The sequence below is a fragment of the Fulmarus glacialis genome, unplaced genomic scaffold (genome assembly GCF_000690835.1).
Source record: "Fulmarus glacialis isolate BGI_N327 unplaced genomic scaffold, ASM69083v1 scaffold10124, whole genome shotgun sequence".
NCBI classification, from domain to species: Eukaryota; Metazoa; Chordata; class Aves; order Procellariiformes; family Procellariidae; genus Fulmarus; species Fulmarus glacialis.
The window spans coordinates 1,780-19,969 of NW_009208681.1; the positions used below are offsets into that span (position 1 = coordinate 1,780).

At 36.7% G+C, this 18,190-nt stretch overlaps 1 protein-coding gene across 1 annotated transcript; it reads left to right on the forward strand.

Annotated features, from left to right (window-relative positions):
* Positions 1–244: 244 nt before the first annotated feature.
* Positions 245–13,452, forward strand: LOC104070027 (signal peptide peptidase-like 2B; the record flags this gene model as incomplete). Its single annotated transcript, XM_009576573.1, has 13 exons — positions 245–427; positions 1,126–1,215; positions 1,355–1,494; positions 2,303–2,445; positions 3,084–3,180; positions 3,337–3,453; positions 4,965–5,046; positions 5,869–5,943; positions 6,077–6,139; positions 7,614–7,713; positions 8,681–8,758; positions 11,105–11,265; positions 12,292–13,452. Coding segments are annotated over 13 exons (1,617 nt in total), but the record flags the coding sequence as incomplete, so codon positions are not given.
* Positions 13,453–18,190: the final 4,738 nt, after the last annotated feature.

Consider the following 18,190-nt stretch of genomic DNA (forward strand, 5'->3'; position numbering starts at 1 on the left):
GTGCAGATCATAACCCAACTTTTATTACCAGCAGAATTCTGTACAATAAGGTGAAGCAAGGCAGGACCCTATATAATAGAGAGGGCAGCACTGTTTCAGCTTTCAAGTTTCTCTGAGAATACTCTATCACTCCATTACTTGAAAGTTCTAAATTACCCTTTAGAAACTCTGTGGTTTCTGCTCTTGACTTCTTTTATAATTTTATTTTATAATATATATATTCAACTAATTTCTTTCTTTTCAGTCACTTTTGCAATTGCAGGATCAGACAGCATCTGTTTTGTGTTCTCCTTCTGATGTGCCTGATGGGGGATTTAATAATCAAATCCCCATGGTGATGCGAGGGAATTGCACCTTCTATGAAAAAGTGAGGCTTGCTCAGATAAATGGAGCTCGTGGGCTGCTCATTGTTAGTAGAGAGAGACTGGTAAGTCTCTTTCTGTCTTTCTATATTGCTGATACTCCTCTGATGTTAGATATTGTCTTGTTTTCAGTGCTTATTGCTGGTATTTAATGCTCCTCTTTAAAAGAAATTCTATGTGTGTGTGTTTATGCGTGTACGTACATTGCATAGCTATGTGTGGAGATAATACAGCTGAAGGAAGAATTAATGAAACAAGAGGAGGTACTCATTTAAGTAGGAAGTGCTGCATAGAGCTCATGTAACATTCAAGTCAAGGGCTCAGAATTATCCTTATGAAATACTGGAATCAAAGAAGGAGGTTGATTTCTTGACTCATATTGCTACCTTCAGTGAGATCTAGAGCACAGTGAATCTAGTGCTTTAGATTCAGCTGAAGCATCACCAGTGTATGTTTTGTAAAATTAGTTTTGAATGCTGTAGTCAGTACTAGAGGCACACATCAGTCATAAAACCATGACCCTGATGTGCAAAAGATACTGCTTGAAGTTTGGTTGCTGCATTTTGCTGTTACAGTCTTTAATGACTTACGTTTTACTGGAAACAGGCATACGTTTTAGCTTTGATTTTTTGCTATCATCATGTTCTTTTCTACAATATTTTCCAAATTAACAGAAACAGAACTTGCAACTTTAACCCTTTTGAAGTAGTAGAAGTATTTGCAGAAATGAATATATTCTTACCTGGTGTGAACTGTCTTTCAGGTTCCTCCAGGGGGTAACAGGAGTCAATATGAAGAAATTGATATTCCTGTGGCTCTTCTCAGCTATACTGATATGTTAGATATTGGCAAGGTAAACTTGATACTAAATGCTCTGATTCATATTATCTCATTTAAATGAGTCATTGCTCAACAGTATTTGAAGTCCATCTTAGGAGCTTTGAATGTATAGAGAGTTGTACTCATGAAGTAACTTGTACTTACCTCCGCAGAGTTTCGGCAGCTCAGTGAAAGGGGCGATGTATGCACCAAATGAGCCTGTGCTAGACTATAACATGGTGATTATATTTGTCATGGCTGTGGGGACAGTTGCAATTGGAGGCTACTGGGCAGGAAGCAGAGACGTGAAAAAGTGAGTAACTGGAATGTAGTATTTCAGTTTTCTTGTATTTTTCACAGAAAAAAAACCATGGTGTTTATCTAAAGATCACCTGGTAGTTCTGCTAATGAGGTTTGGAGACTGTCTATATAACCAGAATGGGAAAATGCTGATGTGCCACTTGAAAGGCCCTGAGCCTTGTATTGGCTTTGTCACTGTATGAAATTATTGAGTATAAATTTCATGTAGAGTATTTTAGTATTTTGCCTTGTCAAAAAGCCAAACATTTGAAAAGCTCAGAAGGAAGATTGGATAGTAATAGGCTTCCTATTTGGGCTTTTGCAAAAATTCACCATAAAAATCTTTTGTAAAAAAATAATTTAAATTGTTTTTACTAGTAGAGTGCATGGCTAACATATACTATGTTTATTGTGAATCTTTTATTGAAATTTTGTGGTTACTTTTTGCCAGTAAGTGGAGTTGGGGGGCGGAGGTCGTCTGTGCCACACTTACTTCTAACATTTACTTTATATACACAACCTGACTTTAGGATTTCTTCTGAAGTCAGCAAATTATTCTGCAGTAATTTTCAGGCTTCTCTTGAGTTGTTAGTAAATGAAAAATAGTACTCTTGATATTACTGTTTTATGCATTGTGTTATATCTGATGTTCATACATCCATATAAAATGTGGAGTTCTGCTGACTTGAGTGGAAATCAATGCAGGCATCGGTGTCGTGTCATGTTTTCCAACCCCATGTAGTTCTCGCTGAAGATTCAGTGCCCTTTTTATATTTTGTTGCAGAAGGAATGGACTGATTATAGCCATGTTACTCTTTCAGGCGATACATGAAGCACAAACGTGATGATGGGGCAGAGAAACATGATGATGAAACAGTTGATGTGACTCCAATAATGATCTGTGTATTTGTAGTGATGTGCTGCTCAATGCTGGTCCTCCTTTATTTCTTCTATGACCAATTAGGTACTTTTAAAGTTGTATTTTTATTGATACATCTTTAATAACACAAGGCTGCCGTTGTTTAAAGAACATTTTTACTGGGAAAATAATTATGAAATGGCTGTCTTTTGCCATGTTTCTTCATCCCAATATGATTTAAAACCCTGTAAGAAAACCCAGAGTAGATTTCTATACCTATAGTGAGGTTGCATTAGGTGATCATAGAGCTTCCTTCAAATGTTAAAGCCTGTTAAGTAGATAGAGACCTAATGTCTTTTACCTTTTATTTTTGTCAAAGGTGTTCTTAAACCTATACTCATCTTTCTGTTGTTGTTCCATTTGAAGTTAAGTTATGGGATCCAGGATCAATTTTTTTTATCTTTATAAAGATGATAAGTTTCTACTGAACCTAAATAGGTTTTGATTTGTTGAAGTAGCTATTGCATAAAGTACACCTGTGTAAAATGAGCTAGAATTAGATACTTAAAGAGCATAAACCTAATCAAAATCATTTGAATTCTCTGAATTTAACTTTCACTGTTGAAACGTAAGCCTTATTTCTCATTCAGGCTTTTTGATTGTCTGATCTTTATTCAGCCAGGATATGAAAAAAAGCATCTCTTACCTTATCCTGCTTGGACTTAGTACTTTTTCTTTCTCAGTCTATGTTATCATAGGAATATTCTGCCTGGCTGCCTCAATTGGTATTTACAGTTGTCTGTCTCCCTTTGTAAGAAGATTCCCATTGGGAAAGTGTAGGTATGTGGCAACTTCTAAATTTTCAATAGGCAAAATTAATTTTTTATAATGTTTGGTAGGCGTGGGATTTACAAGGTGGTTTCATACTTCAAAATGTTTATAAAGGAGGAGGGTAACTACATAGACAACTGTAGCTTTGGTGTGTTTTGTTTTCAGAATCCCAGACAACAACTTGCCTTATTTTCACAAGCGTCCACAGGTCCGGATGTTGCTATTGGCGGTATTTTCTATCTCTGTCAGCGTAGTCTGGGGAATCTTCAGAAACGAAGATCAGTAAGTGTATATTTTAGTTTCTGTGCTAGAAATTGTAATATGCTGTACAGTATAAGTAACTGACATCTGTAGAAGCCTAAACTTATCCAGAATTTAGGAGGGACAGGAAAGAAACTAGAGACTTGGGTAGAAATTCTTGTTGTTCCTTAGTTATTCCTTACATACTTCATCTTTGTCTTGTTGGTTTAAGTTACAGAAAACTGTCTCTTGTTAAGCTTGAATTTCTCTGAGTCCCAGTCCATATTCTGATGTCTTTGGCTTAAGGCAGTTCTTCAGAAGTGGTGTGGAAAGTTGGACACAAGTTGTCTAACGAACTTCTTCAGGTGATGGTCTGCATGTGCATTTGCTCAGAGCGAATAATAGCTGAGAAGATTGTCAGATCTTTAGTTTCTCTCAACTGTCTGGTATGAGTAAATAATTCTCTGTGTCCAGTATTGCTGTGGTACCTAATTATAGCATCTTCTTCTTACCATTTTTGTTAGAGATATCTTTTTTTTTTTTTTTTTTTAAAACCCTTACCTCACTCCCAGATGCTCCAATTTCCCCATATATATATGTGTTCGTCTTCTTGGTCCCTCTATCAGGGATTCTGTGTTGGATCTGAAATGCTGGCTTGTGTTTCTGCTTATGGTACCAAAGATGTCTTGCTTCTGCTTTGAATGCGTGTTATTGCCTTTGTGGGGTCCATTTTCTGTGTTAAGGCTGTGGATCATTCACTGACAGAACTCATAAATCCAGGAAGCATCAACTCTGAAACACCTTTTAGAGAAATAAGTGTCAGACTGACGAGTACAGAAGTACTATAGAGCTATTCCAACCTGGGATATTTAGGACTAGGAAATCCATTTTCTCCCTCAAAGCTGGAGCGGACCTGAATGTCCCCCTGCACAAAGCTCCCTCAGCAAGTGCTCGGTATTGATCACAACAGCATAATCTCTCATCTAGACCGTAGCGATTTTAGGGAAACCTTAGTGTTTTGTATCTCTAATCCTACTTCTGTTTGATCCTAGCAATCGAGAGTAAAGCAAAGAGCCTTGGTACTTCCATACCTAACTTGCAAAACACAATCAAGAAACAGCCCCAACTGTAGGCTTCCCTCAGCACACAAGGGTGTACGTATACACAACAGGCCAAAGGACCCCAGCACTTCCCATTTTGGTACCCACTGACCTTATTCAGCCAGTTTTCAATCCACCTCACTGTCTGCTCATGCAGCCTATACTTCATCAGTTTCTCTATGAGGATCTTATGGGATATTGTCAGTGGAAAGCCTTACTGAAGTCTAGGTATCTCCACTGCTCTTCCCTCATCTACCAAACCAATCATTTCATTGCAGAAGGTTATCAGGTTTATCAAGCACAACTTCCCATTTGCAAATCTGTGCTGACAACAATGTTGATTTCAAACAAGTACTTCTAATAAAGTTTTTTGTCCCAAGCAGGTCCTTAGTGAGGCTTGGTCTGGCTTTCTTACTGTTTCCTGCAAAAAATGTTACTCTCCTCTTTCTTTAGGTGGGCCTGGGTTCTGCAAGATGCTTTAGGAATTGCTTTCTGTCTTTACATGTTGAAAACAATTCGCCTGCCTACGTTTAAGGTATGAAAGTTAAACAGATGTAAGAAGAGGATGTTTGCCTGTATTTAGTTGAACAGAGGAGCTACTTATGTACATTGGCTTGGAAATGCACTTCCATTCATACGTAGCTTGGAAAAGAGTGATGTAATGAGTATAATGTAGACCAATAAGTGGCATGTGATTGTTATGCAGGGTGTTTTGTAACTTGAAGTTCTGTAGAGTGTTGACTACTAGTAAATCACACACCACACTCGCTTGTGGGGTTTTTTGGTTTGTTTGGTGTTTGGGGTCCCCCCCCCCCAAATTTGACACACAATTGATGCCTCATTCTGATGTTTTTTCAAATCTTCCAGAACTTATTCAGTATTCTAAAATAAAAATCAGTATTAGTCATTTAGTTGCTCCTTAGGCAGCTCTTCAAACTCTGTTCAAGTTATCTTCACCTATAAATTTGTTTCCCTGTGCAGATTGGCCAAAGTAATGTGGATACTGTTTCAAGCTATGCTTAGCATCCTCCAGAGAAAATGCAGACCTTCTTAATATTTCCTAACAAATTGAAATGGCACCATCTCCAGATTTTACAAGATAAAGAACTTTAGGGACTAACATGTAATTTTGTATATAAGAATTACTTTCTTTTATATGGTGCGTGCGAGACCCACTTCCTCCAGCTAAAAATTCCATTAAGGAATTCCATTTAGGAATTAAGAAAAATAATGTGGGTGACTTGTTTTAGTCCTTGTTAGTTTTTGCTTTGAATAGTCTTACGTTGCTAATTATTAATTCTTTGCTGTTTACTAATGCGTAGTATGTAAATACCAAGTATCTTGTCTCTTCCTTCAGGGTTGTACCTTGCTCCTCCTGGTTCTTTTTGTGTATGATGTATTCTTTGTATTTATCACACCTTTTTTAACAAAGGTAAGTAAAGTACTTCTCTAGTGCCTGCTGTTCACAGAAAAAAGTGTAATGACCTGTTTCTCTGTGTGTTCCTAAATGATCCCAGACCTGCTGAGTGACGTGCTGATTTACAATTTTCCCCTTTTTTCTTTAGACTGGGGAGAGCATAATGGTGGAGGTGGCTGCAGGCCCATCTGATTCTGCCACTCATGAAAAGGTACTGTATGTAGTCTGAAAATATGGCACTAACTTCCAGCTATTACACTTTCAACTTCTCTAAAATTCAAAGACCACAAAACTGAAATGGAGTTGCCAGTCTGAAAAGAATTTAATGTGGAAATAAGCACTCTGGAGCTCTCTGGAAATCTACACCACAGGGGGCAAAGCAGACTTTTAGTGGTTCATCACAACAGCTTTGGTCTTCCTTTATCTTGCTTTAAAAGGGTTTCAGTATAAGGAAGCTGGTTAGCTCAACTTCACAAAAACATGTGACCACATTGGTAAATATAACTTACTGCTAATGAAGCGTATCCATTTTTACCTAAAGAGATAAAACTTATACGATCAGTCTGTCTCTTCCCCCTCCTCTCCTGTTTTGATAATTGCTTTATAAAAAGCTGAGGCTATAGGCAAAGGAGAGAAACATGAATTGGAGACAGAAAACAGAAGTCAGTATTCAGTGGTTCTGTACCGTTTGACAGCAGCCAGCTGCATGCACAGAGCTGTACAACATGATGTGGCTATTACTTGGGGAGGAAAGTATGTGAGAAGTAGGAGATAGTGAGATACAGCGTGCAAAACAAATGAGAAATTAATCTGTAGGAAAACTGGTTTCATTAATTTAAGGATGTTGGGTCTCTTTTCAGCAATGAATGTAATACTGTTGCATGGGAAAATATAGTAAAGAAAATAGTTGTTTGCTGGATGAACTACGAGTGGATCAATCCATACAATCCATACTAATTTCTTTAACTTCTTACGTTCTTGTCTTCTTGTACCCCGTTAGTACCCCTTTAGTTTCAGTTTTATGCACAGAATGAATTGTATAGAACAATAATGATAGTATAAGTAGATAAAATTATTCTGGCACTAACATAAGAAAAAAAAAAAAAAGAAAATAAAGTTTCTTTAATGTACTGTATTAAAGAGAATACGTTTGCAATTAACCTTGCTGTACTGTGCCTCAACACTGCAAATCGTGTAATAAATAGGAACACTTGGGAAAAAAAAGTATTTAAAGTGATTTGAAAAATCACTTTTTAAAATTAATCAAGTCTTTACTCTTTTGAGACTTTCATTGCAACCAGAAGAATGAAATATAAATGGTAATTTCTTATGCATATGGCAGCTTACCTAGATTTTTTACGTTCCTGCAGTTAAAGCAGAGTTGATACCCTATTGCATGTGAGGACTTTGAAATTAATATAGTGTTTTGAGATGTGTGTCATGCGGACTTGTCTTGGCTGTTCGTTTTTAGAAAGTATTTCATCACTCCTATCTTAAATATGTTTTGTTAGTTGTCAGTAATGTTAATAAAAGATTTTAAACATAAGGATCTATAATGTGAAAAAGGATACATTTGCTCTATTTGAAGTCTGCAGTTTCAGAACAACAGGAACAAGTTCTGGTAGATGGTGTCAGTATGTAGAGAAAACAGCTTGTCATAAGGCATATGTGTCTCTCATTCCAAGCTCCCAATGGTTTTGAAGGTTCCACGACTGAACTCCTCCCCGTTGGCTCTGTGTGACAGGCCTTTTTCTCTCCTAGGATTTGGCGACATTCTAGTTCCAGGTATTTCTTGTTTAGCATGTTAAAAATTTTACTTGTTGCACTGTCATATTAGTTTATTCCTCTTGTACTTCTGCTTCAAGTGGGAAGTTTGATTTGACTTCTATAAACCTGATAAATTTGTAAGTGTATCTTCTATGTTCTTTTTTTCTGCACTATTCACTTTTTCCATAAGAAATTAAATGCACGTTAATCTTATGGTTCAGTTTCACATGCAGTGATGTCAAGAAATGTAGAGAAATCTCAAGAGTTGATTTAGCAACTAATTTTATAATATGAAACATCTTAATAGTGTGGTAATAGAGGAAATTATTTGTCTGTTTGTACATTATTTGAGTACACACATACCTGACCACTCAAAACTTCATAATTTTGTTAGTCACACAACATCCAGTGTTTCTACCACACCTTCTCTCAAATTTGACTTTAGATATTATGGAGAAGTATGCCTGGCACCACTGTAGGTGAAAACAAGTATGTATCTTTTGGCTTTCAGATTTCTTCTGAGAAATCATTTATTTATTTTCCTGTGTTTTGGGAAATATGAACTGTCATCCCCATCCATGTCCACTCCCCTCTCAACCTATAATAGGTATTGTCATTAACCATAAGTTTCTACTGTCTTTACCAGGAGCTGGAAGGGATGAACTTACCCTTATTCTTGTTGTGAACACTGTATTTTTACAACTGTTTATTAGGGATGGGATGACATTTTGTATCTAGGATCTGTGTATTTGTAGATGTTAATTTTATTATTAGAATGCTTCTGTTGTACTGGGCTTGTGTTATCATATAACTGTTTTGTAAGCTGTGCAGCCTCCTGAATGATGCTGTCATAGTACTTAAACACCGGGGTGCCCAAGTGTTGAAAAAAAAAAATCTTAAAAGTTTCTAGATAATTTGATAGTTTTGTGTATCTTAATACGTGAATGGGTTGAAAGCATGTTGTAATTTTTCTTTTCTTTCCTAGGCTTACTGGTAGCTTATTGCCATAGATTTGATATTCAGGTGCAGTCATCCAGAGTCTATTTTGTAGCTTGCACAATAGGTATGTATAACAGTAACACTTGAACACAATAACTACAGGAGTTGCTCCCTTTAAAAGCATTCCATCAATCTCATATTACCTAGTTTGGTTTTTTTATTCTTCTCCTCCTTTTGTTATTAAACAGAAATATTTTAGCAAAGTGCTTTCGAGGCTAGAGCTTGCATCGCCAAGTTATCTAATGTCATTTTCCTAAGCTGTTTTGTCTGCTGTATATAAGGGGAGCTTCTTGTTACAGTGGTTTGTCTCACTATAACCCTTACATGCTTAGCTACTCATTCTGGTTTCTTGATTTATGAATGTTTGAGTTTATTGCGTATGAGAATTCAGGTTCAGGGATATCTTCCTTTGACTTTGTTCTTAACTTTTTGTGTATTCTAAAAATCCGTGACCTATGATACAACAAATTACATTATGATGGCTGCAACACCTCCAAATTAGTTTTCTTCTTTAGTTTGTAGAATCCACAGAGTTACATGGCATGGACTTAAAGACGGTTGACAAGTAGGATCTTGCAGATTTCTGTTGGCTTTGTTACAAAGTATTTATGCTAGCACAGACTTAAGATGCTTGCAGTTAATGTCATGAAAAATTTTAATGAAAAACTGCTTTAGAAATTCTTTTGAAAAAATAGCTAGGTTCTTGGACACTTACAGCAAGGTTAGAGAGATGCTTTTATTTCAATGTACCAAATCTTAAATAATTTCCTCTCATATATACTTAAATGAAACTGTTGTCTTACCTGGTACTTTCAAAACATGTTTACAGAAATTGATAAAATGTATCAATGAAGAGATGGCAGTGTACTATTGCAGCAATGAAAACTAACTACATACAGGGCTGTGTTAGCAAGATTGAGTCAGCAGTATGAGAGAAGTGATTATTTCCCTCAATCTGGCAGTTAAGACTGAGTCTGGAATACTGTGTCTAGCTTGGGGATCCCTGGTGCAAGACAGACATTGACATACTGGAGTAAATCCAGTGGAGGCCATTAAGATGGCTGAGGGCTGGAATGCATGATTTTAAAAGAAGAGAAGGCAAAGAGGAGATTCTGTTGCTGTCCACAGCTACCTAATGTGAGGGTGCAGAGAAGACACACAATTTTTTCATACAGGTGCGCAGGGATAAGATGGGTGGCAATGGACTTAAGTCACAAGAAGAAATATTTCAACTAGATATAAGGAACTTTCACTAATAACATAATGTGCCCTGAAAAAAAGAATTGAAGAACTGTAAAAATTTATTGAGTGTCCTAATCATAGAATCATTTAGGTTGGAAAAGACCCTTAAGATCATCGAGTCCAACCATAAACCTAACACTGCCAAGTCCACCACTACACCATGTCCCTAAGCACCACATCTTTTAAAGCCCTCCAGGGATGGTGACTCACCCACTTCCCTGGGCAGCCTGTTCCAATGCTTGACAACCCTTTCAGTGAAGAAATTTTTCTTAATATCCAATCTAAACCTCCCCTGGCGCAACTTGAGGCCATTTCCTCTCGTCCTATCATTTTTTACTTGGGAAAAGAGACCCCACCTCACTACAACCTCCTTTCAGGTAATTCTAGAGGGCAATAAGGTCTCCCCTCAGCCTCCTTTTCTCCAGGCTAAACAGCCCCAGTTCCCTCAGCCGCTCCTCATAATACTTATTCTCTAGACCCTTCTTCAGCTTCATTGCTCTTCGGATGTGCTCCAGCACCTCAATATCTTTCTTCATCTGGTTCCTGAATAAAAATCAGTTGGATTTAGCTTCATTGTTCTGAAAATGTAACTGAAAATAATTACAATATGAAATCCTAGCTGCTTCTGTCCTACCTAATAATTTTTGCAGAATATATGCAGAAATTAAATAGAAAGTAATAACAAATTATAACATACAGCTGCCTTGTTTGGGTTTTTTTTTAGTGGTGTTGCAGGATAGTAAGAAACAGCCAAAGCCAAGTCAAACAAGAAGCACATGTTATAATGGTCAAAATAATTGTCTGTATCTGTTGAATTCATAAATACAATATGAGGCACAATATTTCACTTGTTTATTTTGCCTTTCTCAAACTGCTTAAGGTAATGATTTAATTGCACAGTATGGACTAGACCGATCACACTACTTTCACAACATGTTATTATCAATAGAAAGATTGTAGTATCTCTGTTAAGTAAAGCAGTATTCCAAGTTTACATTGTGTATATAATACTTGTGTCTAAAGAGGCCTGAAAAAATTCTGGAGATGTTGTTTTACATATTACTTGAAAAAAGTTCCTGTTAGAATGCTCATCTAGCTAATTATTTAGTTGTTCTTGAGCAGAACTGTATCTGAATAACTGGTTTTTGCTGGTTTTGTTTCCTTCCAGCATATGGCATAGGCCTTCTTGTGACCTTTGTTGCCTTGGCATTGATGCAGATGGGCCAGCCCGCTCTTCTCTACTTGGTGCCCTGTACTCTTCTCACAAGCTTAGCTGTGGCTCTTTGGAGAAGGGAGCTTGCAATGTTCTGGACGGGCAGCGGCTTTGCGGTGAATACCAGTTTGATATGAGTGTCTTCAAGAAATACTAATATTATAAAAACCTAACTAGAATTAAAGTTGAGTAAAATATTGCAGTATTATCAAACAAAACCAAAGATTTTTGTTTTGCTTGATTGTTTGCTTTTTTACATACTTTTTTTGCCTCAGTAAGGTTTTCTTTTTTTAATGTTTATGGCCACTTAAACTGGCTAGTGAAAAGTAAAGTAGACCTTGCCTATCTTTCTTGATTCTGCCATAATTTTACTCATTTGATCTCTGTTGAAAGTTGTTGTTGTTGTTATTATTATGAGTAAAATATTAAAATATTACATAAAATATAATGTTTTATAATATTATATAAAATATATCCTTAAAATACTTTTCTTCGTATTTTTTCATAACCTACTGCTTATGAAAGTAGAAATCTAGTTCAATATAGTAAATTATCACTTTGTTTCACTGTGGTAAAGTGAAATTAATTTGATTCCAAAAATAATAATTTCTATCGTGATGCATTATTATAGATTTTGAATAATTACTTGAAGGGCAAATCTATCAAGCTAGAGGTTCCCCCCAGTGAGTTTTATTTTGTTATTCAACTATTTGTGGTAACCTTCATAACTTTCCTCTAGAGAACTGAATTTAATGGTTGGAAAAATATTTGAGATCATCTGAAATGTGATGGAAAAAGTTGTCAGTTGTTGTACACTGATAGTAAAGGTGGGCAAAACCAGAGAATGACGAAGTACCAAAGTGCTGCTGTTTGCCTGTTCCTGTGTCATCAGCAGAGCGCATCTGAAATCACCAAGGAACGATAAGGCAGAAAGCAATTAAACACATTTCTGGAAGAAAAATCCCCTTGTGTACTGTGAAACACAAAGACAGGATAACTGTGTGTGTGTGTGTGTCCACTACTGGAGAATGATAATGGAGATGATGGACCTTTAATCTTCATCTTGTATGGCCATCACTCCTGATAACTGGACACAGTAATTTCTGCTTTCCATCATTCTGACTGTGATCTTCCATTTACAGAAAGACCTACCTCAGCCTCCCTTGGTGATAGCTCCGGTCAACTGCCCTGAGCTTCCCAAAGATAGCAATGTACCAGCCTCTCAACGAGACACAGAGCAAATGACCAATCCTACCCTCCATGTGAAAGAGCTGCATGGCCCCACCTCAGCTGCAGAGGAGCTGGCTGATACCAACACAAAGATGGACCGGTCAGAAATTTCTGTTGCACAGAGTGAGGAACCAGCTGGTCAGAATAAGAACAACCATGAAAGCAAATGCCTAAATGCAGAGCAAAACCAGCTGGAGTAAATGATAAGAACTCCTTATTTTCCCTCACAAACATATCCATATAAAACCAGTATGTATTTAGGACTGGTTTAGTAGTGTTTGCGTTCGTTGAGGAACCTCACTGGGAGTCTGATCATCAAATCCAACAACGAATGTTCTGCCTCCAGCTTCGGTACAGCTATACATTTCAAACATCTTTCTGAAATATGGTGCTCTACAAGGGTTTTGATGTATGGATTTCAATGATCATTTCATTAGTGAATGCCTTGGACCGTTCCATTTTCATTATACCAGGGTAGTATTAAGAGTCTTTATTTACACAGTACTCTGCTTGTGTGGCTATTTTGCTGCTTTAGCATAGCATAGGTTAACATGGAGGAAAAGCATTGAACAAGTCTGTTACAATGCTTAGCTGAGAGAAACATGATAGTTTTTTTTAGCACTTCCCCTATTGTCACCTTTTACTTTACTTTTCCCTACTTGTCAAAGCCATTGATACAAGGGAATGCTTTAGTATAAACTGACATTCAGGAAATGCAGAGAATGGTTAAATTACCAGCCTCTGAAAGGATTTATACTACCGTGGTGCATTAAATGCATCTCTTAACTTTTTTTTTGTCTTTATTTCCAGGTACCTGAGTTGGCTACTAGTCTAGTTTAAAAGGGAGGATGAATGGAGCTACAGGAAGCTTTCTAAGCACTCGTATGAACTCTAGGGGCTGTCTCTGAAAATAAACAGTGTTTGTCACAGAACACTGTCTGGAAGCAAAAGCATATTAAGAATGTTTAATGTTTTAGAATAAAATACAAGCCAAATAGGTAAGAAAATAGGTAGTAGCACTATACTAAGCTTAATAGGCAGTATTTTCATGGGGAAAATATTAAAGTAAAGCAGTAAAAGTTCATATGTTTGGGGTTTTGAGCTTCTACTTGTTGTTTGTTTAAGGAATATAATTGCAATTTCTAATTCTGAAGAAAATAATCTGGTGTTGTCATTCCCAATGGAGCACATATGGTGCTATAGTAAGGTGTGATTTAAAGCTACTTGCTGCTCAGTAACTAATCAACTGCCTCAGTCATGTTTTGTCTTTGTCCCAAGAGTAGCCAAAGCATGGCTTGTCAGGTTCTGGAAGGAGGCTGTGATTTAGCCTATTATTTTGCACCTCTTGCTACATGACATTGTGATGGACTAAATTTGTGAATTTAAAACTTTTTGGGGTGCAGCTGATCTTACTTTATATCCCTGAAATTGTATGTTTTCCTGTATAACATGATTGAGTCTTTTATGCATCAACTTTAGTACACAGAGAGGGATGATATGATTTGCGTATTATTTATTCTATCTAAGAACATTTGGCTTTATCAAAGGTGTCTGTTCTACACTTAAATTGCAATCCCAGAAAGCCTCAAACACCTCACATTAAAACTTAAATAGAACACGGAAGTATTCTAGGATCCTAGAATATGATTCCAAATTGTATAGAAGAAATACTCTTCAGAGTATTTGAGAGCCCGAAGTGTCATTTACAAAAGTATCATCATAGTGACACGATCAGAGGCAATGCTTTTAAATTAAGAGTCACCAGCTGGCACGTTGAGTTGGATTCTGAAGGGCTCTCCTTTAATGTCCGTCTGTTAAATTTCAGCCATTGTCTTTTTGGCTAGGTCTTCCAAAAGTTTGCCCTGTACTTTTTGGATGATAACTTCTGTTCTTATCTGTTTCATGTTGTATGGATAATATTCTTTCTCTAGAATGTGAAAGGTTTTCTGTAAAACCACACTATGGCTTCAGAGTTTTACCAGCTTCTGCTTAAAGCCTCGCCCTGTCTGATAAATTGATTTAATGGTGAGTTTCTTGAAAGGCTTCCCGAGTCCAAAGGCCTGCACTACATTTAATTTACAAATCACCCTAATGGAAGATAGTAGTACTAAAGAGATCTGTTTTTCAATCTCCTCTTTAATGGACTACATTACTTTTGCCAGCAGTAATCTGAACCAATTATTACTAATAAAAATCCACAGGACATTTTACTTCAGTCAGCTGGATTATGCCTTAATTTAAGCCATTGTATAAGTATGTATATTAAATTAAGAAAACAATCTTATGTTTAAATAATGAACTTGACAAATAGTAAGAAAACAAGTTTGGAGGCTGACTGACTCAAAGTTCTATGGTTTTTTGCCTTGATTGTCTTTCAGTCATAATGTTATTTGGAATAGCTTTTTATATACTTAAAAGCCGGTAGCTTTCTGATGGTGAAGCATTAAGTTTTATCACCTACTTGAAAGTGTATTTTAACATTTGTTTTCATATGTTGTGGATTAGGAAGCAGTTTATTTCTCAAATTGTTTATAACTCAACTAAAATGGAAGAATTCATAAAACTTAACTTGTAGGCATTTAACAGTTGCTTTGTTCACATTGCATTCTAGATAGGTCTGCTTGGAGCACATGCTTCACCTCATGTTTCTGGGGGTTTTCCATCTGTTTTTAAGTGTGGGGTTCCCCCCCTCCCCCCTGCCAAACTACAAAGATCAATGTGGAAAAAAACCCAATAGCTACTCAATGCAATATCTCCAGTTAAAGTCTGTAAACTGGCAATGAGTTACATACTTTGACTATTCCAGTACTGTACAAATCAGGTAACCCTGGTGCACCAGTTTGGCTGCGACTGTTCGGACCCTGATCCTGGGCAGTTGATAAGTACAGTGTAGCTGCCTCTGATTTTATTTGATGATTGTAGATATACATCCCACACCAAAGTAATGAAAGTAATGCTCATGTTAAAAGTAATGTTGATGCGCTTCTTGTTTACATCTTTCACATACTAAGCCTTTAGCTAACTACCTAAAAATTTAATAATAAGGATTCTATTTCTGAAAACTTGTATGTGTTCAGGGGAAGTACTTGTTTTAGTCAAAAAAAAAAACAACCAACCAACAAAACAACAACAACCAACCCCACCAAAAACCCAAAAAACTCTTTGGTTCACAGTAGTAAGGATCAGATTCTCTCCTGGGTCTGAAATTACTAAATATCAGTGTGTTGGACCAAGTGTTGCACAAATGCAGCTGAAGGTAGAATGCAGCCTGAAAGACTTTACTGAGGGTGACAAGTAAGGGAGAAGTATCCCAAACCCTCTTTTAATTTGGGGATTTTTTTTTTTTCTTGTCACAAATGAAGAGCATTTTAAATGAAATATATAAAAAAGAAACAGGAAAAATATATTCAAAAACATATTCTGTTTTTATCAGTGGCAGTAAAAAAGAGCACATCCAAATATGTAAGAATTATACTTGTGAAAATATTTAATGTTTTCTCTAAACTTGGACAAATGCCAGAAGACACAAAATCTGCAGCACAGCATATTTTCCAATAGGTTTATTAACATGTCTAATAGAAAGCTTCATTTAGAAAACTGGTGGTTTCATTTTTTTCCTCCTTCTTTTATATTAACTTTACCAAATTTCTTGAACTTTTCATGTGATGTCTTGATCTCAGATAATCAGTCAAGCTTTTCCTTCAGAAGCTGCTCTTTTCGTACAGTAGCCCTCAGTATGTCTTTAGTTAAGAATGCCTTGCAAGTCTTGATAGCATTTTTCAGACATGCATATTTCTGTGTTTCAGATTTGGTTTTTGCATCCATGATGGATTGCTCAGACTGAGAACATATCATGACTATAATGGTAGTGCATGTAGACTTCTAAGTATGCTGGGAAATAGCATTGACTGTGGAGCCAGAAAGAAACTACCTAGTAAACAGTACTGAAATTATGATTTTGAGCTTTAAGAATGTGGCTGCATTCATTAATGAATTAATACGCCATTTGGGAGATGCTGTATATTTACCTGCAGCTCTTACTTTGTTCTCTAGTATCTGATGGGCAACAGAATGCTTAGAGAATTTAAAGGTAGTTTTCTACTTAACCACAAACCATGTTCTCCTATAGGTTCTTGCTTTGAAAGCTCTTTCAAAACACAATACTTGGGTCCATATATATGCTCAGTGTCTCCTGGATATCTCACCCTACAGTTTATAGAATTTTTCCTGGCTAGACAATTTAAAAATTTAAAAAAAAAGGGGAGAAAAAAAAAAAAAAAAAAAAGCAGCAGCCTATATTGGGTGTTTGGTAACAGTGTTGCCTTGAAAATAAATGCTTACATGCAGCTATTTTAGTGCAAGATACTGCAGTTTTGTTCTTGTCTTTCTTCTCAAGCCCCATGATTGGGTAGTACATATATTTCTGGTTTCTGGCACTACACTGGCTGCTTAGGATGTAAAGCCCTGTAATATTTCTTTTTAATGGCAGCTTTGTTGATTATCAGTTAACAAAACAGAGTATTTTATATATGCTTTCATCCTTTGGCATGTTATTTGTAGTACATTCATGGGTAAATAAGCTGGCTAAGCAGTAACGTTCAACTAGTGCATATTAACACTTGACACGTATCACACTGACACAAGTAAGTGTTTGAAATACAGACATACCAGCAGATCCAAGTATTTGTCCAAAGCCTGCAGAGATGGTGCCTTTTTCCATGACAAGTATAATCTCTGATGTTTTAGAATAAAATCTCTGTAAGGGCTGCGACTTCAGGAAAATGAGGACATTATTATTAGAGAGTCCAGAAGAGAACAGGAACTATGATTTTACCTAGAGTGTGGTTTCCCAGCTGGTCGGCAGCACATGAAGCACAGAGTCGCATTAACAAGCTCTTTGGCTTTTCAGTTTAGGCTCTATGCCAATGGTGCTAGGTAAGATGGAGAGGGAAAAGATAAGAAAAAAGTGAAGGTGGCTCAGAAAGCATGAGGAGACACTGAAAAAGAATGGCAATGGAAGAGTTTACTCCAGAGAGGTCCAAAACTACTACTCCAAAGAGAAGACCTAAGGGCATAGATAGATATGGCATATATCTTACCTAAGGCATGTATGATAGATATCCAAAAATCTGAAATGCTACTGCAAATTGGAAAAACAAACAATTTTTTTTTCTTTTTCAAGTAGGGATGGCATTAGAATTAATAGACTTAAATTACAGTAAAGGAATTTGGGGGCTGGTGATAGAAAAATCTCTAGGAATGGCTAACAACTTAAGTGGTTAGCCATGGGAAGCATATGAAACCTCTATGGGGTAGGGCTATTTCCAGCGCATGCTATTGTTGAGCTCATCTTGTTCTGAGAGTAAAGAATTTAACCACGTAGACAAGAGCCATGTCATGCCGCTTGCATTAGGGACTGGCAAACAAGCTCTGGCCCACTTTAGTCCAGGTATAGTCTGAAGGTCAGGCTTTCTATAATTCAATGCAATCATGGCATGAACTTTATCACGTAGCAGTCAGTTTATATCTTACAAGTGCTGTAATGGAGTTTTGCAGGCATTGTGACTGACAATTCAGATCTTGTATTACAAAGACTCTTTTGGTTTTGTTTTGCTAATTTAAAGACGATAAATCCTCTGGAAAGAAACCACATCAAAGCACATGTTAAATAGATGCAGTGCTCTTTCTACTGAGATAAGAAATGTTTTTTAAATGTATGTTTAATTTGTTGAATTGCATTTAATGTTTCTGGAACCCTGGAACGTTTGCGGAACAGGACAGCTTTGTGTGCTACCAGAAGCTTCCTTTGGC